Source organism: Pectinophora gossypiella, chromosome 20 (assembly GCF_024362695.1).
Source record: "Pectinophora gossypiella chromosome 20, ilPecGoss1.1, whole genome shotgun sequence".
Classification (NCBI taxonomy): Eukaryota; Metazoa; Arthropoda; class Insecta; order Lepidoptera; family Gelechiidae; genus Pectinophora; species Pectinophora gossypiella.
Window position 1 is genome coordinate 9,537,043 of NC_065423.1, and position 22,702 is coordinate 9,559,744.

Genomic DNA, 22,702 nt, shown 5'->3' on the forward strand with positions numbered 1-22,702 from the left:
ATTTTACTTCCTACTCCTTAGAAAAAGAAGTTTCTTCTTCACTTTCTTCTTTTATTGAGTAGTAAGGTGACGGCTCCCAAAAATTGTGGGATGGGGTATGAAGGAAACGATTTAATTTCTTTAATCCTTGTTTATTAAATATTAATTTTCATTTTAAAAACAACCGATCGCCATTTCCCTATTATTCCGCAATTCTCTCTTCTCTCTCGCTCACTCCTCGCTCTCTCTTTCACTGTGAATCACTAAGAAATTAATAAATAATTACAATCCTACCTTAGGATCTCCAATAAACGCGATGGCTATACTGAGCTTTCTCTTCTGTCCCCCGGAGAGGTGTTTGGAGAAGACCCCGGCCTGTTCCAGCAATCCCACTTCTGATAAAGCCTTGGTGATCTCAGCTGGACGCCTTTTGCTGGGTATACCCTGAAAGAGACAAATGTTTATGAAACAGACTTATTTTTCGTCATAATTTGATAAGACTCAGTTGGCTCGACCATTGTAGACGGCGATACGGCTCACCTGGCACGTCGGTCTAACAGAAAGCTAGGTGAGGTGTGGGTACTTAATTCAACTTGCGATGGATGTACCTCTGACTACCCCAATTAGAATATAGTCGTGAGCTTACGTTATGTTTTGTAATTTCTATCTTATTTTGAATTTCCAAAGCCATTGTTTGCTTGAAACTTCTGGAAGAGTTGCCTCAAAGACTGTTGCTACTATTTTGATTATTATCTTTTTTTTATTACCATACGTTTAGAACGGCAACTCTCCGCTCCCCACCAGCGGCTGAGCTAGGTTTACCTCACCCCCCTCGAACATAGTTTAGACTTGAATCGTATGGCGTCAGACGTCACACACACAGATGCGTGTGTACGATAATGTCAATGTGTAGTGTCTGTGTGAAACAAGGTTGTTTGTGTTGCGGCTGAGGTAGATTGATGTTTTTTTCTTGGTTTAGAAGGAGTTAGTTTATCTTGTTTGGACAAACCTTGACAGCAGCGAAGAACTGCAGGTGTTCCTTGACGGTAAGCAGGTCAAACAGAACGTCCTGCTGAGGACAAACACCAATCATCTGGCGGATCTCGTACATATCGTTGGGATCCCTGAGGGTAGAAGAGGAACACCATATAACCTCCATGGTCTAGGGGTTAGAGCATCGGGCTCACGGTCTGTAGGGCTAACATGCGCAAAATGATAAAATTTTATCCCGGTCATTTTATCGATTCTGACGATATAATTATGTCGTTTTGTCGATTGGTGCTAAAATGTGAATTGTCAAAATACGAGGGTGCACAGTTGGGCGCGAATCTTGGCTCAGGGCGTCGTCTAAGAGGAAGAATATTTGAACTAATTAATCGACCGTAGAGGGTCGATAGCGATTAGCGCTGAATGAGGGTAATCATCGACCAAGCCGGCGGGGTTCTGAAGTGTTTGGTGTCGCGAGCTGATTGACCACCTATAGAGGTGGTGGACTCTAGCCATAGGGCTAGAGTGGAAATATAGTCGTAACCTTATGTTTGCAGCAAAAAGACGTCTAGTAAACGCTCACCTAACATCCAGTCCATACACATACGCCGTTCCAGCTGTGGGCGCAGTCAATCCAGTAAGAATGTTGAACAGAGTAGACTTCCCGGCTCCATTGTGCCCCAATACCGCAGTGATCTGACCTTCGTAGATGCTCAGGTCAATGCCATCTATAGCCTTGACTTCAGGCCTCCGACAATGCCTGAAGCTCTTTTGCAGACCAACGATTCTGATGGCTTCTTTGTCTTGGAGTTCTCTGTGAAGAGAAAGATTGGATTTAGAATGGACATAACTCACTCCTGTAGAAGGGAAAGCTAAGTCGTCAGAAGGCAACAGGGTTCGTGCCCTCTCTTTTCAAAATGGAGTTTCCTACCTTGGCACTGGCTCTATATCCTTGTTATGATTGGCAGCTTCGCCGTTGGAGTGGAAGTGCACGGCGGACACCCTGCCGCGGCGGCTGCCCAGCCAGAACGACGGCAGCAGGCAGAACCACGGCTTCTGCTTGATGCCGTATTCACCTGATGAAGAGAATACCATGGTGAAGATATTTTTTTTTGACATGGCATATTGTAGATTTGCCGCAAATGGCATTAACTACTTGGCCGGACAAATGGGGAGCGTAGTGAAGTATCTCTTGTTTGTTTGTTGTTATGTACGTGTGCCTTGTTTGAATAAATGTTTCTCGCTCTCTCTCTGTATTGCTAGGATATTGTACAAACTACCATTAAAGTGGGGAAAGCCAGCCTTAATCTTATTCTTCTAGAACCTCATCATCACTGGTGTCAGGATTACTATTGAGCCGCCAAAGACCTCTGACATGACTGATATAACGACTACGTACATACATCAATTAGTAGTACCGAGACCAAAAGTTTAACGTGCCTTCGGAAGCACGGATCGTCTTACCTTCTGACAATTTGGTGATCAGCCTGTAATGTCCTAAACAAACTAGGGATCACAAATTGATTTTTGTGACATGTCCCCACTGGGATGCGAACCCAGGACCTCCGGATCGTGAGACCAACGCTCAATTCCTGGACCGCGGAGGCCGTCAGCCTTAATGCTAAAGTATCTTGAGAGGTAAATCTGACGAGTAAACATTGTGAGGTAAGTATTTGAAAAGGTTTTATTTTAAAAGGTTAATCGAGATACTTACATAACATAAACTGCCTACATACGTCCCACTGCACTGCTCCACCACGCTGCTCCACTGCGGGTTGGTGGAGGTTTTTTTACGGCTAATAGCCGGGACCAACGGCTTAACGTGTCCTCCGAAGCACGGAATCATCTTACTTTTCGGACAATCAATGATTCAAGCCTGAAAAGTCCTTACCAAAGGACAGTCTCACAAAGTGATTTCGACAATATCCCTATCGGGAATCGAACCCGGACCTCCAGATCGTGAGCCTCACGCTCTAACCACTAGACCACGGAGGCTGTTCGAGATACTTATGTGAGTAAAAAACCACCCAAACTCCTTACTAGGTACAACAGCATCGAGCCAATAGGCGAAGAGGCCGTAGAGAACCGTGTCGACGGCCATCATGATCAGGCTGCCTCCAAATGGTACTCCCGGCCCGCTCCACAGGTTGTCCCAGGTCACTCCAACGCCAGCCATATCCAGTACCAGAGCCTGGAAGAAAGAAGCATGTTTTATATATTTTCTTCATATAAAATGGCTTATTAGGTCAACGAATAAACTCACCAAGAAGCCTAACGTTTCTCTCTAACGGCCTCTGTGGTCCAGTGGTTGAGCGTTGGGCTCACGATATGGAGGTTCCGGGTTCGAATCTCTTGGTTAGGACATTACAGGCTGACCACCTGATTGTCCGAAAATAAGACGGTCCGTGTTTCGGATGGCACGTTAAGCAGATGGTCCCGGTTACTACTTGCTGATGTAAGTGAGTAATCGTTTCATGAGCCATGTCAAGGGCCTTTGGCGGCTCGATAAAACCAGAGTTGCTGAGGTTCGTAATTCACCTCACAACCCACACGATAGAAGAAGACCAACAAACCTGGCCCCGCGGCACGGAAATATATCGAGGGTCGAACCAGCAGCCGTACGACGTGTATCTACGTAGAAAGCATTCGCTGCGTTTATTGGTCGAAGCATTCGAATTTCAAAATTAATTCTTTCCGTGCGCGACGCGTTTTTCGTGCAGACTCTGCTGGTGTCAGATATTATCATTGAACTGTATATACCTCTTACATTGCGTATAACAACTAAGTGTTTACAAAGCAAATAGTAACCGGTATTATCGTTGTAATGTATCCAGAACACAGCCTGGTGATTCAAATTACAATGTCTTATCTATTCTCCGTGAAGCGAAAATACAAAACCAAGTGGACCGAGAGCTCTATCCATCAGATCACGATGATCTATTCTCTTCACAATAGTATTGCGATATGTAAAACCCACTGAGATTTGAGCGGTTATAAAGTTGAAGGAGGTTACCTTGTCCATAGCGAGGGCGTAGCAGCTGGAGCTGATGAGGGAGACAAACCAGAAGGCGAGGCTGTCGGCGTTGGACACAAACACCTGGATGAAGTACAGTCCGCTCATCAGGTTCACAGCGAAACTGCCCAGGATGCCGGCCGTCTGGAGAATGTACATACCAGGGGGGTTAAAGACCAGGGGGTTAAATACGCCACATCGAAAGAATTAATCTAAATATCACTATGACTATTTGACATTTGCGCATAATATGAAAGTGCGCATTGTCAAGAAATATCAAATTGTTTTTTTTTGTGTCTTATTGTAGATTTGCCGCAGATTGCATTAATTATTTGGCCGGACAAATGGGGAGCGCTGAATGCTCTCATCCGGTACAACGATTAAGACAATAGGCCTGAGGGTGTCCAGTTGGACACAAACCTCGGCTCAGGGCGTCGTCTGAGAGGATATTTGAAAGAATTAATCGACCCTAGTGGGTCGATAGCGATAAGCGCTGACTGAGGGAAGTCGTAGACCATATCAAATAGTAATGTTGCATGGTTTGGATGAATTGCTTCAATGTGAGTTTTTTAGCCCTCAGGGTGATTAGATACAATAAAATTAAATTGGTACTTAAGCAATTTAGGAATTTAAAAAAACAGCATTCGAATCTACCTGGCAAGTATTTAGAGGGACGTAAGAGTATGAGTACTTGACACAAGCCTTCCTAATAGGAGTTCAAGCCTACAATTATGTTCCTGTTGGTGACTGCAAATCAAAATTACCCACAAAAAAGCTACCAATGCCAAGACTCAACCTCACATCTAAGTCAAAACTTTGAACACTTACCCTGGCCTTGTCAAAGAAAGGAGTCAGCATAAACGCGAAGGTGATAATAGTGAACCCAAAGAGCAGCATCAGCAGGAAGATGAGGATGTAGGAGGAATGCTGGAACACTTTGAGAGTGAACAGCAGCACGGTGCTGACGATGGAGAGGATCGTGACGAACACTGCGTAAATCAGGAACCAGGAACCCCTGAAAGGAAATACGTTGTGAAATTGTAACCAATTAGTTCGTGAGATATTAGATCGTTGCTGAATTATCAAACCATGGATGCTTCAAATATAATCTCACAAATTATAAGATCAAAAAGTTGTTGCTTACTTTTTACTACACTATTTGTATAAGATTCTTTTTGTACTTAAATGTCTACGAGAAATTAATTTTGCTTTACTTTATAATATTAATTGTGCCCGTGACTTGGTTTTAAAACTTCAATTGGCAAAGGTCGCGCATCTAAACGTACTTTTATCAACAAGTCTTGCAACTGCTTGCAGAAGCAGTTTATCTTTCTTTTTAACCGACTTTAAAAAACAGGAGGAGGTTTCAAAATCGTCCGGATCTTTTTTTAACTAGAATGTTGTAGTCTAAACCACTGAATTCGGCTTTGTCGATTTGAATTCATGTTTACATACATACATACATAAACTCACGCCCGTAATCCCTAATGGGGTAGGCAGAGCCACAAGTAATCAAAGACAACTTGCAGCCACTGTTGATACGATGTCGTAAGCAGATGATGAACCATATGGTGATAAGGGATCAGCCTATCGCCCATAACATTAGTCCATCATGTTAGAGGACACAATCCCTCTGTCGGTTTTTACGACATGCCCGGGAAGACAAGCAGCTGAACGTTTTCTATGTTTTTTATTTGCTCCCAGAACAGCATAGAAGTCATGTTTGGATCATATATAATTGGTATCACATTGTTTAAAGGGTTGGTAATGGAATTCAAACATAGCAAGGGCAGAGTGGGTGTGTTATACACCGCTGCCTACCCCTTCAGGGATATAGGCGTGATGCTATGTTGTCTGATTTTTATCCAACTCTACTGAAAACATCTTTGTCAAAACAAAAGGAAATCAGAAATCAGAATCATTTATTCAACGTACTTAATTATCATGGCTAAACTTGTTGAAGGTCAATGTAACATTTTTGAATTTACGTCATTTCGCAAGGTGTTATGGCTGAGGAGAAGAAATGACAAGAAACTGCAACAGCAACACATCTTTTAAATCAATGAGGATACATTAAAAGTTATTTAATAACTAGATAAGTCCCCAACTCTGTCGCATTAGGTTATCCTGTAAAGATAGTTGTTGTGAGTGAAATAAATAAATAAATAAATAAATAGAGGAACACATTCAATACCAGACATTTTTACCATTTAAGTAATCATTAATCTTATAATAATAAGCTTTTTTACATAAAGTAAGCTTCACGTGAGTTTGAAATTTATTCTCTGACTAATTTAAAATATCATCTGGTATTTTATTGTATTTTTTTGTATTTTTTTTTTATTGTACATAACCCTAAAAAAGATGAATTTAATTTACTTCATCTAGAATTTTGAACAACAATTTTATTTTTATTCCTTGTATTGTAAGTATGCCTTTTACAGTTTCTCGGAAGGAGAGATACATTTTTACGTACATGTACATAATGTTTTCATAAATATATTGATTTGTGACCGTCAGTCCGTCAGGAGATTACTGTAGTAACCACTTACCAATAAACAGAATCTTTTAACCCCATGATCCTCATTCCCTCTCTTATCTTCTTCTCCTTCTCCCCGACGACGAACATCAGCAGGTAGGTGATGAACTGTGACAGCGTCATCACCATGTACATCGGCATGATGACGCGGAAGATGACCAGCCAGTCTCCTGTGTGCTGGCGTTTTGGAAACTGGCGCAAATCCACGCGTGGAGGGGGAAATGATTGGCCTGTGTCCAGCTGGGGAAGACGGCAGTATTATTTCAGTTATTATTAATTCTTGAACTTGGCTTGACACGCTAACGCGTGTCTAGATACATACAGGTTGTTAGTGACATCGTAACGAATACTGACGAAGACCATGATTCTGAGTTAATATCAAGTGGAATATTCCGTCGCAAAATTCATGTTTTTTTTAGTTACTTAAAATTATTTTCAATTCTACATATACTTGATGGAAAATTCCACTTGATATTAACTCAGAATAATGAACTGAACCATCCCTCCTAGCATTCGTGTAGTAACCGGGACCGACGGCTTAACGTGGCTTCCGAAGCACGGATCATCTTACTTTCGGACAATCAGGTGATCAGCCTGTAATGTCCTAACTAAACTAGGGATCACAAAGTGATTTTGGTGATATGTCCCCACCGGGATACGGACCCAGGACCTCCGGATCGTGAGCCCAACGCTTTAACCACTGGATCACGGAGGCCGTTACGAGACTCATTGGTATGAGTTATTAATTCAACTTAAGTACAGTTTTCACTAACATAGTTGGCTCAACCATTATAGACGACGATACGGTTCATCAAATCACGTTAGTCTAACAGAAAGGTCGGTGAGGTGTGGGTACTTAGTTCATCTAGCGATGGATGTAGCTCTAACTACCACAAATGGGATCTTCTCCTTAATAGTGTGGGTTGTCAGGTGGATTACCAACCTCATCAACCATGGTATCAGGGTCGTTATTGAGCCGCCGAAGGCCTGACATGACTCGTGTAACGATTACTCACTTACATTATAAGTAGTAACTTTCTTTTTTTTTTGACGTGACTTATTGTAGATTTGCCACAGATTGCATTAACTACTTGGCCAGACAAATGGGGAGCGCTGAAGGCTCTCACCCGGTACAACGTTTAAGACAACAGGCCTGAGGGTGCCCAGTTGGGCGCGAACCTCGGCTCAGGGCGTCGTCTGAGAGGAAAGACATTTGAAAGAATTAATCGACCCTAGTGGGTCGATAGCGATAAGCGCTGAATGAGGGAAATCGTCGACCACGCCGGCGGGGTCGGTATCGGGGCCCTGAAGTGTTTGGTGTCGCGAGCTGATTGGTTGCCTCTATGGCTAGAGTAATCGGGTCGTCGGGATCGTATATTAAAATTACGTCCTTCGGACGCCAATACTTTTCAGTACCGTCCCTAAGCGGAATGTACTCGGAAGCCGCAACTACCAGGGGATTTGGGTGGTGCGGAGCAGAATCGAAAAAACGTTTGGAAGCTAATTTGAGCCATTGGGCAATGGTTGGCAGATAAGTAGTAACCGGGACCAACGGCTTAACGTCCCTTCACCTCACAACCCACACAATAGAAGAAGGGGAATAAAAAGCTAATTAACTCACCTTAATTTTAACATAATCGATCAGCGTCTGCAGCGCCAGGAACCCAGAATAGTAGTACTGTAAAACAGGACATTCATCCTCCCTGTGCATCTCTGAGAGAGGAATGAGCTGGCCCCCTCTGGACCAGTCGGATGACCAGTCTTTGACTGCAGTCCGCTCTCGACACTTGGCCGGTGACGTCATCAGAGTGCGAGTGGATGGGGTCCCGACGCGCGACGGGTTCGTGCGGATTGTGTATCTGAAGAAATGTAGATTGTGTTGATTGAAGCGCCGTGGTTCCCCAATTGGAACGCTTGCCTCTCAGTTTGAGGTCGCAGGTTCGCATCAGGCCTAAAGCAATGATTGTGGAATTTGTTTTCGAATTCATGTTTGGATCATAAATGATTACCACGTGCTCAACGGTGAAGGAAACATCGTGAGGAAACTTTCTCGAAAAATGCATTTTCGGAGGTATACATGCATTGGGCTGGTTTTCCCTTCGTGGGTTGGAAGGTCAGACAGGCAGTTCTTTCAAATCTGCGTTTATATTTGGGTCGTATATTAGGTTCAAGATGAATTATGAAATTCAAAATTTATAGACAGATCTAAAACTAACGAAAAACATTTTCTTTTTTTCTCTTTCTTAACTTATTTTGTGAATTTTAATCAAGAAAAACGTACCTAATAATAATTCCGACATTTTATTACATTTTTCTATGACGTCACAGTGTGATTTTTCATACAAATTCCATAGTGATTTCGCGTTTTGACGTTTAGTAAAAAGTAACTGATTTGACTAGTTGGAAACAAGTCTATTGCTACTAAAACGCCTCACCTAAGCGGTTCTCCGAAAGCTCCAGGGTCGGAATGGAAGATGACAGCAATGGGGAAGTTCCTGGCGTCGCCATGGTACGCGTCATTCAGGTCTGTGGTGTTGTTGTATCTGATCCAGTGCACAGCGTGTTGACCGGAGTCCATTAGAAGACCGTTGATCTCGTCCAGGAAAGCCTGGAAATGATAACCCTGATTTACACATACACACACACAGACACACACACACACACTATAAGAATTAATCTATTGTATCATTTCTGTCTGCCTGTCTTCAACGACTTAAAATTAAATTTAAGCTTCTCATTTGTTTTTTAAATTTAGTGTCTACAACTGTATAAATGCAAGGTACAACAACGCTGTGTCGTCATCCGGGGGGGAGGGGGGGGTCGATGACCTATAATACAGGTTTCCACCTAGTATAGGCATCGACGCTCCACAAAGAGATGCTGTACTCTTAACTATAAGTCAATTGTTACTGTATTTGTCTTTTTGTGGATTCTAATAATAAACTTTACTTTACTTCTAGAGGAACTGGCTAAATATAAATTTGCTAAGTTTAATGGTAACTATTTCAGTTGTAAGATTTGCCGCAAATGGCATTGACTACAAATGGGAAAGCTGAGGGCTCTCACCTGGTACAAAATTTAAGACATCAGATTTGAGGGTGTCCAGTTTGGTGCGAACCTTTACGATCCCGACGACCCTATTGCTCTAGCCATAGAGGCAGCCAATCAGCTTGCGACACCAAACACTTCAGGACCCCGATACCGACCCCGCCGGCGTGGTCAACGATTTCCCTCAATGAGCGATTATCGCTATCGACCCACTAGGGTCGAGTAATTCTTTCAAATATTTTTCCTCTCAGACGACGCCCTGACCCGAGGTTCGCGCCCAACTAGGCACCCTCAGGCCTGTTGTCTTAAACGTTGTACCGGGTGAGAGTCTTCAGCGCTCCCCATTTGTCCGGCCAAATTGTTAATGCCATCTGCAGCAAATCTACAATAAGTCACGTCATAAAATAAATAATAAAGCCATAACATCTTAATTAGAGTGAACGAACTCATACTTTCCACATAACTTAATGTAAGTATACGTATTTACAACACGGTTTGGATGTTTTTTTTGTACCGGGTGAGATCCTTCAGCGCTCCCCATTTGTCCGGCCAAGTAGTTAATGCCATCTGCGGCAAATCTACAATAAGTCATGTTAAAAAAGGACGTTTTTTTAGAAGAACTCTTTTAACAACTGTTTTATTTTTCTTTCTTTCTTTCTTTCCTTCTTAAAAGCATAAAGGTTAGACTCACAACAGTCCCATTGGCGTTGCCCCAGTCAGCGACGACGGCGACGGAATGGTTCTCGGGGAAGGCGTCGTGGTGGATGCGCAGGAGTCGGCCGGGCTTGCGCACTTCGGGGAAGTTGGGGTTCGGCACCAGCATCTTCAGGAAGATCAGCACGCCCAGCGAGTAGAGGGGGACCAGGACCTCCTGTGGATAGAGAGACATTTTTTTTTATCGCCACGCATTTATATACTACTTCGGGCGCATCAGCGCACCGTCGTCAGTGGCGGCCCTAGCAAAATATTTAGGTAGTGAGAAACCTCATAGTGACACCCCTCAAAATACATTTTTTTTTCGATTAGGTTACATACATAAGTACATACATAAACTCACGCCCGTATTCCCCGAAGGGGTGGGCAGAACTACAAATAATCAAGAAACTATTTGCAGCCACTTTTGATACATAGTCCTAAGGTGCATAATGATAAACCGTATGATGATGGATCAGCCTATCGCTCTTACAGATGATCCATCATGTTCGACAGGACGCTCTCCCTTTGTCGCCTTTTACGACATGCACGGGAAGATAGCAGCTGGACGCATTCTGTTTTTTTTACTCCCAGTCCAGCAGAGGAGTAGGTTACGGCCACCGAAATATGCCTAATTAAAACTTTCGTCGCTTACAGCCACCCATTAAATGTATGAGTTTTACGACCACCGACTGTAATTGGAATACCATTGTATTTTAGTCTATAAATTATGTAATACAAACTGGATTAAAAAAAAAGAAAACAAAAGGAAAACATGAATTAGTAGGACTAGGGCCCTGTGCTGGGAGGTTTTCTGGCCACGTCTTTCCCTCAGCGTTACAGATTCCGATGTGGTAGTAGTTTTACAGCTAGTTACATAATGGTGCTAATTCCTGTAAATACCATCTAATTTTATTTTAAGTTATATCTGTCATATTCTTATCCGCCGAAAAGGAAAGGGACGGGTAATCGACAAGCATAAAATTTATGGAACACACGTCAATTTTAAGCACAAATCTAAACCAACCGTCTAAAAATTTTACATCCGTCAATAACTCGACACAGTTAAGTAGACAGCACGTCAAACGGATTGCATACTAGCGACGACATACCTTTTGATTCGCCCGGGTTATTCATTAATTTACTCATTCTTCCTAAAATTAAGAGCTGTGAATTATCCGTCCTTTTCCTTTTCGACGGATATGAAAATGACGGATATACTTAACTTAAAATAAAATTAGGCGGTGTCTGCAGGAATCGGGGCCAATATGTAATTAAATTTTGTGACGTTCAAAAAGCGCTAACTTTGTAAGCCAATTTTGAAAAATAAATATTTTTGAATTTTTGAATTTTACGTGGCCGCTAAGAGGTCTAATCCAGTTACTCCCCAGGTAGATCCGGGGCTGCCAGCCAGGGTGGTCCCATCATGGCTGATGTTGCCCCCCCCTTAAAACGGCGGTGCGATCGCATTGTTCGCGCCGACCTAGGTCCACCACTGAGCGTCATGCTGACTAGGAGTCGAAGTGGTCGCCATGGTCGAAATCGGTCGGAGATCATCATCATCATATACTACTGTACAAACTGTCTGTCTGTCCAACGACACTTACCGCCAGCGTCTTCCTAGTGTCCCGCTTCTTCAGGAGTAGACTCCTCACCACGGTGGCCCATAGTTGTGGCCACCACTGGGCCGGGGGGCGTGTGCCCATGGCGCCACGCAACCTGCTACCTATCGCCACGCAATCCGCCGCTGTCCTCTCTTTCTCGGGGCATTTTCTGAAAAAAAAAAAAAATTCATGTGTTGTATTTTTAGTAAATATGTATTATGTTAAATTGAGTATTTATTAATATATGTACGTATAGAGTATTTATCATATTAACTTTAGTTTCACTTTTAGGTATTTATTTCTTGTTGCACTATCCCGAATCCAAGTTGTTTGTAAATGTTTGTTTCCTTTTAGTAGTTGCTAAGAAATTGCTCTAGAGCAATAGGGCCGCCCAAATTGTAGGTACTGTATTCCTGTGTTATGTCTGATTGTTGAAATTTAGTTGTGTGCAATAAAGTAGATTTGATTTGATTTGATGTAGTCTGTTACAGTAGAAGAATCTAGCCCCTCCACGAAAGTACAGAGATTTAAGAGACCACGAAAGTACAGAGAGTTTTAAGACAGTAGTTAAACAAAAACTTTACAAAAAAGGTTATTATAAAGTTAGTGATTATTTAGAAGATATGAATGCATGGGATTAACTGTCTGAGAACTGATATTAGGCAGCTAAATTACTCAATTGTATACCAATATTTTATGTTTATTTTTTATTTTTTTTAAAGAACGTCTAGGGCCCTGTGCCGAGGTTTTTCTTGCAGCTTCTTTTCCCCGGCTATACAGGTTGTGAGAAGCTGCAGTAGTTTTAGGCGGATGAGACGTTCGTTACCTATTGAATAAAGATATTTTTGAATTTGAATTTTGAATTTGAATAGTTTGAGAACTAGGGAAGAACATAAGATGTGTATTTTATCCCGAAAATTGCCCCTATGGGGATAAAAAGTGGGTAGAAACGTAACCGAAGTTCACGCGGACTGTAACAAAGTGTAAAAAAAGTTACAACTGCGCATCCAGTCAAATCAGGGCGGACAGATTCCACGCTCTGATTTCTAAGCAGAAATGATGAAAATCCATTTGCATTGAAAAAATAAGTATTAAGTACACGACAAAAATAAGTATTTCTCGACGGTTATCGAAAAGACTGGATAGAGCTCGCACAGAACCGGGATACTTGGAAAAATATGGGGGAGGCCTTTGCTCAGCAGTGGGATCATATAGGCTAATAATAATAATAATAACACATATCGAGGGACTTTCCAGGCTGCGTTCCCCAAAAATAATATAGATGGGGCTGAAAATAATTTCATGTCCAGACATACTTTGTTTGACCCTTTATTACACCCAGGCACAACACATCTTCAACCTATTATTAGGTATTCTGATCAAAATAAAGATAAGCAATATAAAAAAAAACATTTATTTTCAGACTACAGTCCATAGATATGTTAGTATGACTAACTTACATGCTATGTTAGTAACAAGTAATGTAGATAATATAATAAGCAGATGGGCAACCTCGCCGTGCGCTCGGGCGCAACACGTGCAGCTCGGTGAACCGGCCCAGCAGCGCGGAGTCCAGCCGGTCTCCCACCATCCTAAGGACGCTGTTCGTGCTCCTCGCACTCTGCGTACTAATGAGCCAACCTTTTTGCGAATTACCGCGTAAAAGTCGTCGACTCCAGCATCGGCAAACATGCCGACAATATAGGTAGGAACATAATTTTAAGCAACAATTATATTTACTTATATATTATTGCTGCTTGGCAGACAGTCAACCTTGTCGCTTCGCAACAAAGTCATGATTTACTGTGCTATCCTAAAACCTATCTGGTTGTACGGTATAGAAATTTGGTCAACTGCTAGCAAAAGCAACATTCAACGCATCCAACGTGTACAAAATAACATATTTAAAACAATTTGCAATTCACCCTGGTTCACCAGAATGGATGAATTGCACAGCTACCTAGAAATGCCTACTGTCGCTGAAGAAGCACAGCAGCGTAAAGCAGTACACAAGGAACACTTGGTCCACCATCCTAATCCTTTAGCCAACTCCCTCCTATCCTTTTGGGACATAAAAAGACTGAAACGTGCGAATGTACTTACAGACTAATGGACAATGCAGTGCTGGCTGTATAGTTCAAAACAGTGAAAATAACAGAACAAATCTGATAATAGTCTAGCGACTGATGGCAGATATCAAGGGAAAAAAAAAATAAAAAAATATATTATTATGCTTCTGCTATTACATTAATATTTTTGAATAATTTTGTACCCGAGTAAGCGCCATCTACATTATTTTTGAGGAATGGAAAATTCTTCATTTGCATATTACAACGCTGTGAATGATTAAGAACTCACGTTATAATTAATTCCTGCACTATCGATTTGTGCAACCCCACAAAGGGTCCCTTTAATTTCCAATACAGGGGTGCGCCTAGCAACAGATAAAAAGCTGGGAAAGTCCCCTTTACCTTGTCATAATATAATATGCATCGACCGACTTCCTGGCGCCTACCACGCCCTGCACTTCCGGTGTTGTGTTTTGTTTCGTAATTTTACGGCGGGAAGAAAATTGAATTTGGAAACAATGTAGGTATGTTTGGTTTTTGATTGGTTTAATAGGGTATCTCACTGGGTCAAAGAAGCCGCGGTAGCTCAGTTGGTATAACGCTTACTTGTCACTTTGAGGTCACAGGTTCGAATCCAGCACAGGCCTAAACCAATGATTGTCGAACTTGTTTCCGAATTCATGTTTGGACAGACGGACAGCGCAGTCTTAGGGTCCGTAACCCTAAAAAAGAATACTCTAGAGTGTAGCTATGGAGCTGGACGAGAGCCAGAACTATACCATCTAGCTGAACTACGGCCGTGACCGTTGCTACGGAGTCACAAAGTCTGGTGTTTTGTAAATTACGCCTGAAATTTTAGTTTTCAAGGGAACCGGTGAGAATTTTTATGATCGAAGATTATAGATTGCATAGAAAATGGATTTGCCTTCGGTTTTATACAAGACCATTAACCCGGCCTCAATATAATAGGAACAGTAGGCCGAAGTGAGATGGTGGCTGAGTTCGGATAGGGAACTAGACCTTTCCATATTCTCTGCTTACCCCGGTGGGAAATAGGCGTGAGTTTATGTATGTATGAATCATCTCTGTTTTTACAGGATCCGCTAACCAAACTTGAAAATTTGACAGGTCCAGTTTTTTACAGAAGCGTCTGTCTTCAACCCGCGAAGGGAAAACCAGCCCAATAGAGATTAGGTCACATACCTCCGAAAACGCAATTCTCGGGAATGTGGGTTTCCTCACGATGTTTTCCTTCGCCGCTGAGCACGTGATAATAATTTATGATCCAAACATGAATTCGAGTCATTGGTTTAGGCCTGTGCTGTGCTATGTATGTATATGAATATCGTCTAGTAATTATAATATCCGATCTACTCTGACCCGGCGTGCGTGTATGAAACGATTGAGAAAAGTGGAGGAAGCAAAGAAGTGTCTCAGGATCTAAACAAATGGAATTCCATAGTCTCTGATTACCCCGGTGGAGAATAGGCGTGAGTGTATGTATGTTGAGTAGCTGGGTGGCGCAGCGGCTAACGCGCTCGGTCTGCGGTTGTTGAAGTTAAGCAACTTGCGCAAAGGCCGGTCATAGGATGGGTGACCACAAAAAAAAAGTTTTCATCTCGAGCTCCTCCGTGCTTCGGAAGGCACGTTAAACCGTTGGTCCCGGCTGCATTAGCAGTCGTTAATAACCATCAATCCGCACTGGGCCCGCGTGATGGTTTAAGGCCCGATCTCCCTATCCATCCATAGGGAAGGCCCGTGCCCCAGCAGTGGGGTTAATGGGCTGATGATGATGATGATGTATGTATTAGGCCCATAAGAATCTTGTTTGTAACGCAATGGTTTATACTGTAATGTTGCAAATGTCTATATAAATAAATAAATAAATAAATAAATAAATAAATGTATGTTAGTATGTAACTATAATAATCCAACTATTCTATAAAAAAAACATTAATCTAAACTAAAAGATCAAAAGCAGTAATGCAGAATGTTATAACATTAAAGATATGTTTATGTTCCCCGCTACACTATATCAAATGATCAGAGAACCGCAAAAAGCATGGCCTATGGCCTTCGTATGCCATTCAATATAATTACGTTGTAAATCTACACGTCATGTCATGCAAAAATATTAATGTGAAAATTAATAGTGTGAATCAGTGGCTGTATGGCTGAATGCGCAACAAAATGGCCGACATTAGACTGTCAGATTTGCGCGGGACCGTCGCTCCCGTGGGCGCGGTTACCTAAAAAGCTTTGGGTGATAATGAAATTGGTTAAAAGCCCGTAGGTATTTTGTTACGATTGCCGATTGGCATAGCTTTTTAATTGATTACTTTGTTATTGGTTCGTTTAAAAGGTCGATTTGTGGAATGGAACACTTAAAGATGTCTCAGCATTTAGGTGCTTAGGTAAGTATACCTACTGTTAGATATAAAAATATCGATCGGCCTTATACTGGGTGTTAGTGACATCGTAACGAATACTGAGGGGGTTGATTCAGACCATGATTCTGAGTTAAAATCAAGTGGAATTTTCCGTCGCAAAATTCATGTTTTTTTTAAGTTTTTTTTTTAATATTTTCAATTCTATACTTTGGAAATGGAAAATTCTACTTGATATTAACTCAGAATAATCAGATGAATCATCCCTCTCAGTATTCGTTACGATGACACTTACAACCCGTACAAGTACATACGATAGCCATATAAGTAGGTATGGGTGTTAGTGCCACCGTGACGAATACTGAGGGGGATGGTTCAGACCATGATTCTGAGTTGATATCAAGTGGAATTTCGTGTCAAAAAATTCATGAAAATTTTTCTTTTCTTTTTAATTATTTTCCAATCCATACTTTTGCGACGGAAATTTCTACTTGATATCAACTCAGAATCATGGCCTGAACCACCCCTCAAAGTTTTCGTTACGATGTCACTAACACCCTGTATTGACTGATACAACTCTATACTAAACGAGCCAACCAGTGATGTGGCATTCCCGGGAATGTGGATTGTTCCCGTTGAAAAACTCTGAAATAGTAAGGACACCGGTTGTTTTTCTTTTTCGAATGAGGGACTTTCCAATCGACGTTCTACAAACACACGATAGATGGCGTTGTTCACTTTTAACGTGATAATTACCTATTTTCTCATTGCTGGGGTACATAATTAATCAAAAATGTAACGTAATGGCAGAAGCATATATAAAACTAATTGGTAAGTTATCTACTTATTTATTTAAAAATAATGTTAGTCAAAACTTCTCGATGAATTCTTCAATGAAATGCATTAGCTTCGTGTGTCTTCCCCTCTCTGTCTCTCTCTCTCTCTCTCGCTCCATTGCATTATTCCTATATAATGGTAGGGTCTGCTTTTCGCGTCTTCTCCTTAAGTGACATCCTATTTAATCTAAATTCCACATTATACTTAACGATTTGCAAAACTCACTAATTAAACGCTAAACTTTGTAGACGATTCATATTCATGATAAATTTGGCAGACGTAGAAATTGCAAAGGTGTATTTTTGGATTAAAATTATCATAGCGACGTCGTTAAAATTATGCTTATTAAAACCTGACACAGTTGGCTCGACCATTAAACTTAGACGGTAATACAGCTCACCACCTATCAAGTTGGTCTAATGGATAAATGTACTGCTCCAAATGGGATATAGCCGTGAGTAATATTATACGAAGGCACTTCTTCTTCTTATCGTGTGGGTTGTGAGGTGGAATACCAGCCTCATCGACCCTGGTGTCAGGGTTACTATTGAGCCGCCAAAGGCCCTTGACATGGCTCATGTAACGACTGCTTACTTCCATCAGTAAGTAGTAACCGGGACCAACGGCTTGACGTGCCTTCCGAAGCACGGATCATCTTACTTTCGGGCAAACTGGTGATCAATCTGTAATGTCCTAACCAAACTAGGGATCGCAAAGTAATTTTTGTGATATGTCCCCACCGGGATTCGAACCCGGGGCCTCCGGATCGTGAGTCCAACGATCAACCACTGGACAACAGAGGCAAAGCGCGCTGGGCAAAGGATACTGGGAAACTAGAGGCGCTGTTCAGCTACTTGGTTTTAGAAAGCCCCATGTTGGGCGCCAATATGAAATATGCCACCCATTCTGTGAGCCACGCTAGGACTATAACTAACCTGGGTGTGCCTCCAAATGTCCTTGCAAAACTTATATAACAGGGGCGAATGATGACTTGAAGGCACAAGGTCTTGTATGGATGTTTTCATAATCTACTAAAACGAATTCTTTAATTTGTTACATTATTATGTCATTATTGCATGTTCACTAATACAGTTGGCTCGACCATTATAGAAGGCGATACGACTCACCTATTACGTTGGTCTAACAGAAAGCTATGTACTTATTAGCTATTTTTCTATCGTGTGGGTTGTGAGGTGGAGTACCAACCGCAACCGCTGATGTCAGGGTTACTATTGGGTTTTACTTACTGATCTAAGTAAGTAGTCGTTACATGAGCCATGTCAGGGGCCTTTGACAGCTCAATAGTAACCCTGACACCAGCGGTTGCGGTTGGTACTACTTACTGATCTAAGTAAGTAGTCGTGACATGGCTCATGTAACGACTACTTACTTAGATCAGTAAGTAGTAACCGGGACCAACGGCTTAACGTACCTTCCGAAGCACGGGTCGTCTTACTCTCGGACAATCAGGTGATCAGCTTGCAATATCCTAAGCAAACTATGGACAAAGGATATTTTGTGATATGTCCCCGCCGGGAATCGAACTCAACGCTGAACTACTGGAAACACGGAGGTCGTTAGAAAGCTCGGTGAGGTGTGGGTACTTAGTTCATCTTGCGATGGATGTACCTCTGACTACCCCAATTGGGATATAATCATGAGCTCATGTTATCTTATTATTTCCCTGGTTGTTTTTTTCGCCTGGTTGTCGTGTTCGATGATGTATGACAAAAGTGTGACGCAGATGGCGAGATGTGGAGATATTTTTCAGACGTAAGCAAATAATTCTACTCATGGATAGCCATAATTTGTGGGTAGACTGAGAGACGCGGTCTAAGCTGCTGGCACGGCTCCATTTAGATAATTTATTGTATTCTGTACGCTTCTAAGACAACATAAACTGATTGTTATGTATAGGACAGGAAAACATAAAAACATATCGATCGCTTTATAAAAAGGCGTTTTGCGTGTGGGCAACCGAAGAGCGTGGTGCGCGGCCACAGAACACTATTACTCCTGGCGGAGAGGTTAGCCAGAGATATATTTTTTTAAACATCGAAATGAAGTGACGCGCAGGCGCTGTGAGCGCCATCTGGCGCCGAGAGTCGGTTTCCCGCACCAAATACGTTACCGCTTTATTTTAAATCGTTAATTCGTGTCGCTAACACTGATCTTATGAATGTTATGAACTTTAGACACTTTGTTGAAGATATCTGATTCACCTAATTGTGTGGAATGTGACCGAATTGAGGATGTATACCATATATTATTATAATGGAATGTGTGCGTAATGAATCCCTTAGATCTACAATGTAGATTATGTGTCCTGAATTTTGTCAGATGTAGTTTGTCAGGTGCATGTAACAGCATTTTGTCTTTTCCGTTATCTAAGGAGGCCAAGATGCTATACAATTTGGTCAAGCGGGGTTTGAAATTGAGATGTGAGTGAATACTTGCATCTGGGTTTCAAGCCTTGTTTTATTTTTTTTCTATGAGGCTGTATTGAGCGGCATTGTCTGTCACTTTTGAGACAAAGCTCATTAAATAAAGATAAAAAAAAAAAAAACTTTAGACACGAGAGTATGGAAGGAATAGTCTACTTGACAACCAAGTCAAATGAGATACTTTTTACGAAACGTCAAAACGGACGTCATCAATAAAAGGGCATTTCTACAGGAAGAGCCGATTGAGTGATTCCAGTGAAAAAAGTACCTGTAGCATCTAATTACGTACTTGGAAAAAATACTCACGTATTTATAGGACTCTTGGCTTCGTGGAGAGTAATTTAGAAGACCGTAAAGTTTTATAAAAGAGTCAAAAAAAAATCCCGAAGTTTGAAAACGGGCAAAATTTGGCTTAAAATGACGTGAAGCCGTTCCAGAATTGACTCGTTATTGCTTCATAACTTCTAAACTACTAGTTTCCAAAACATAATTCCAACGTTCACAGAACAAGGGATAGTTAATAAAGCTAAATACGTAATTATGTTTATTGTGAACCTTTTAGTTTTAGTACAATAACATATTTTAATTTTGAAGCCAGCATGTGTCTCAATTCGGTGAAATTAAGTTTTGTCAACTTACATCACTAACTACGCGCAGTACTATCATCACTACCCGGTTCCCGTAGAGAGCCAGGTGCGCCCGAGTGCCCGAGATGTGTGGATGGGCGGATTGCTGCATAGAGGAGAGTTTTTCGAAGGGTCGAAATCGTTCGTTTTTTTTGGGGTAGGGTCAATTCTAAAATCGGTGGAAGATATTAATTTTGTTTATGAAGTATTTAATAATATATGTGCTAAATTAATTAAGTATTTAGGTGATATTTGACTGTATGTTTTGTATTAATTGATTTAATTGATAACTTTACTAGATAATTGATGAAATGTGATATTTTCTCAATTCGATGGGTCTCAATTCCCTAGAAAATGGGGCACCGAATTGAGAATTACTTGCACCGAATTGAGATTTGATAATGTTTACATAACAAATGGCATCACGCCTGTTACCCCGAAGGAGTAGGTTAGGGAGAGGGTTACTTTATTATTATTCTGAGAACATTATTAGTATTAGATGTAATAATTCAATCAAAATTTAAAGCGAATAAAGCAGTTGGCCAGAACGTATTTGCCGGAGGGATGGCTCCAGTGGAAAGTCATTCCTCACACGAGACAAGACCTCTTAGGCCCAAACTTGGACCCGCTTGTTCTGAACACAATTAGATTCGCTCTCCCGACAGTCGAGCTTGCAAGAGCATATTGCCCAGAATGTACATCCCTCCCGGAGAAGACCTACCGGGATATGAAAATTAAAATACTGGGATGTCCCTTTTGTGTAGGTTTCATAATTGGCACACCTTAAATCAGTTCAAGGATCAGCTGTTCTAAATGAGCTGATAGTGGCTTCACTCGCTGAATTAAAACCACTGCTTTTAAGCCGTAAGGATGCGTCTAAGGAGCTAGCAGATAGTGAAGATACAGACGATCTATCTACAGTTCGGTCCTCATCATCGAAATCAAAGAAATTGTCCAGGGTCGATAAATTAGAACAGAACTTTAGTGAGATGAAGGACATGCTTTCCAACATCTTAAAGAGGCTCGATAATACTTCAGACGATGAATGTCGTTCGCACGAAGGATGTCTTGAGGAGGATACAACGAAATCATTCACCTGAAAAGCTCCGGATCTATTACCTGAAGAAGATGTAGAAGATTTTGATTTCGCTTCCATGACTAAGGAACAAGATCCTTGACGGAATCAAGTGCTTGAGGTTGGGTGAACTAGCATAAAAGCAGATACGTTATTCGTCTTTCACGTCTTTTGAGTTAACCCTTGCTTAAAGAAGTTTAACTCGTCAAATGCCACAGCAGATTTTTTGATAAAGCAGGAAACCGGTTTCGGGACGACTTGACACGGCTTGTTATTGCAACGAGAAACGCTTGGCAATACTATGAAGGAACTTTGAACCAAACATCCTACTCTGAAACAGGATCTTAAGGATACATTTTTAGGATCAAACTCAGGTTTCAAAAATATATCGGATGATGTCCTACAATATGTATGCGGTCGCAAGGTAGAAGCTATTGAGCAGAGAAGAAATGCTATCTTGCGACAAGATGAATACCATGCTACATTAAAATAGATATAAAGTTATAAAGACAGGTCACAGAAAATTCTTGACAATAGTACATCAACACAGAAAACTTCAGTTTACTTGCCTACCTTTCGGCCTATCGACTGCACCGCTCACATTTGCAAGGGTATCAAACTGATCCAATATAAGGGGATAAGAGTGATAGTTTACCTCGACAATTTCCTCTTAGCCAATCAACAGAAAGACCAGTTAGAGGAAGACACCTTATACGTGGTAAATTATCTGGAAAAGCTTGGATGCAAAATAAACAGAAATAAATCTCTGAACCCACCAACCCATTGTCTAGACTACTTGGGGATAATGTGGGACACAGAGAAAAACAGAACCTTTATACCGGACAGCAGAATAGACAACTTAACAAGTATCCTTATGGAAGTATTGAAATCAGGAACTTGGAATTGGGTCACAGGAAAAAGTCTTGTAGGGAAATTGGGCTTTGCATCTTTCACGGTCCCTCTAGAAAGATTACATATCAGACGTCTTCAACGTGCAGCCAATTGTCTTCCTCAACACCAGAAAACACGGAAATTTCTAATACCGATAAAAGCTCTACAGGAATGTTCTTGGTGGTTGGAACACCTTCACAAAGAACGAACAATTTTTATATATCGGGGCACAGTATTCATCACAACAGATGCTTCAGACAACGGATGGGGTGCTCATGTCAACGAGTCTCTAGTCAGCGGAGTTTGGGAGAAGAGCCAAACCTTGTGGCATATAAATTGCAAAGAGCTGTATGCAGTATACCGAGCATTTCAGATGACGTTACCCCAACTACGAGAACGACGAGTCATTATGCAGTCCAACAACAAAACGGTTGTGTCCTATATAAGGAATCAGGAGGGAACAAGTTCCAGTCTCTTAACAGACCTAGTAGCAAAACTTCTGGAACTTGC

At 41.5% G+C, this 22,702-nt stretch overlaps 1 protein-coding gene and 1 long non-coding RNA gene across 3 annotated transcripts in view; one reads left to right on the forward strand and one right to left on the reverse strand.

The window, feature by feature from the left end:
* The window catches only part of LOC126376187 (cholesterol transporter ABCA5-like), a 70,558-nt gene that overhangs the window by 26,950 nt on the left and 20,906 nt on the right, over nt 1-22,702 (reverse strand). For both annotated transcript variants that reach the window (XM_050023409.1, XM_050023408.1), the window contains exons 2-13: nt 11,867-12,032; nt 10,258-10,437; nt 8,954-9,126; nt 8,140-8,377; nt 6,532-6,758; nt 4,808-4,994; nt 3,980-4,123; nt 3,007-3,157; nt 1,898-2,042; nt 1,550-1,780; nt 989-1,103; nt 274-423 (exon numbers count right to left, since the gene is read on the reverse strand). In XM_050023409.1, coding sequence (XP_049879366.1) covers nt 274-423; nt 989-1,103; nt 1,550-1,780; nt 1,898-2,042; nt 3,007-3,157; nt 3,980-4,123; nt 4,808-4,994; nt 6,532-6,758; nt 8,140-8,377; nt 8,954-9,126; nt 10,258-10,437; nt 11,867-12,032 — 2,107 coding nt within the window. The remainder of the gene's footprint in view (nt 1-273; nt 424-988; nt 1,104-1,549; nt 1,781-1,897; nt 2,043-3,006; nt 3,158-3,979; nt 4,124-4,807; nt 4,995-6,531; nt 6,759-8,139; nt 8,378-8,953; nt 9,127-10,257; nt 10,438-11,866; nt 12,033-22,702) is intronic.
* The window catches only part of LOC126376354 (uncharacterized), a 70,815-nt gene continuing 50,827 nt past the window's right edge, over nt 2,715-22,702 (forward strand). The window contains exon 1 of the long non-coding RNA XR_007567714.1: nt 2,715-2,750. This is a non-coding gene — a long non-coding RNA (uncharacterized LOC126376354). The remainder of the gene's footprint in view (nt 2,751-22,702) is intronic.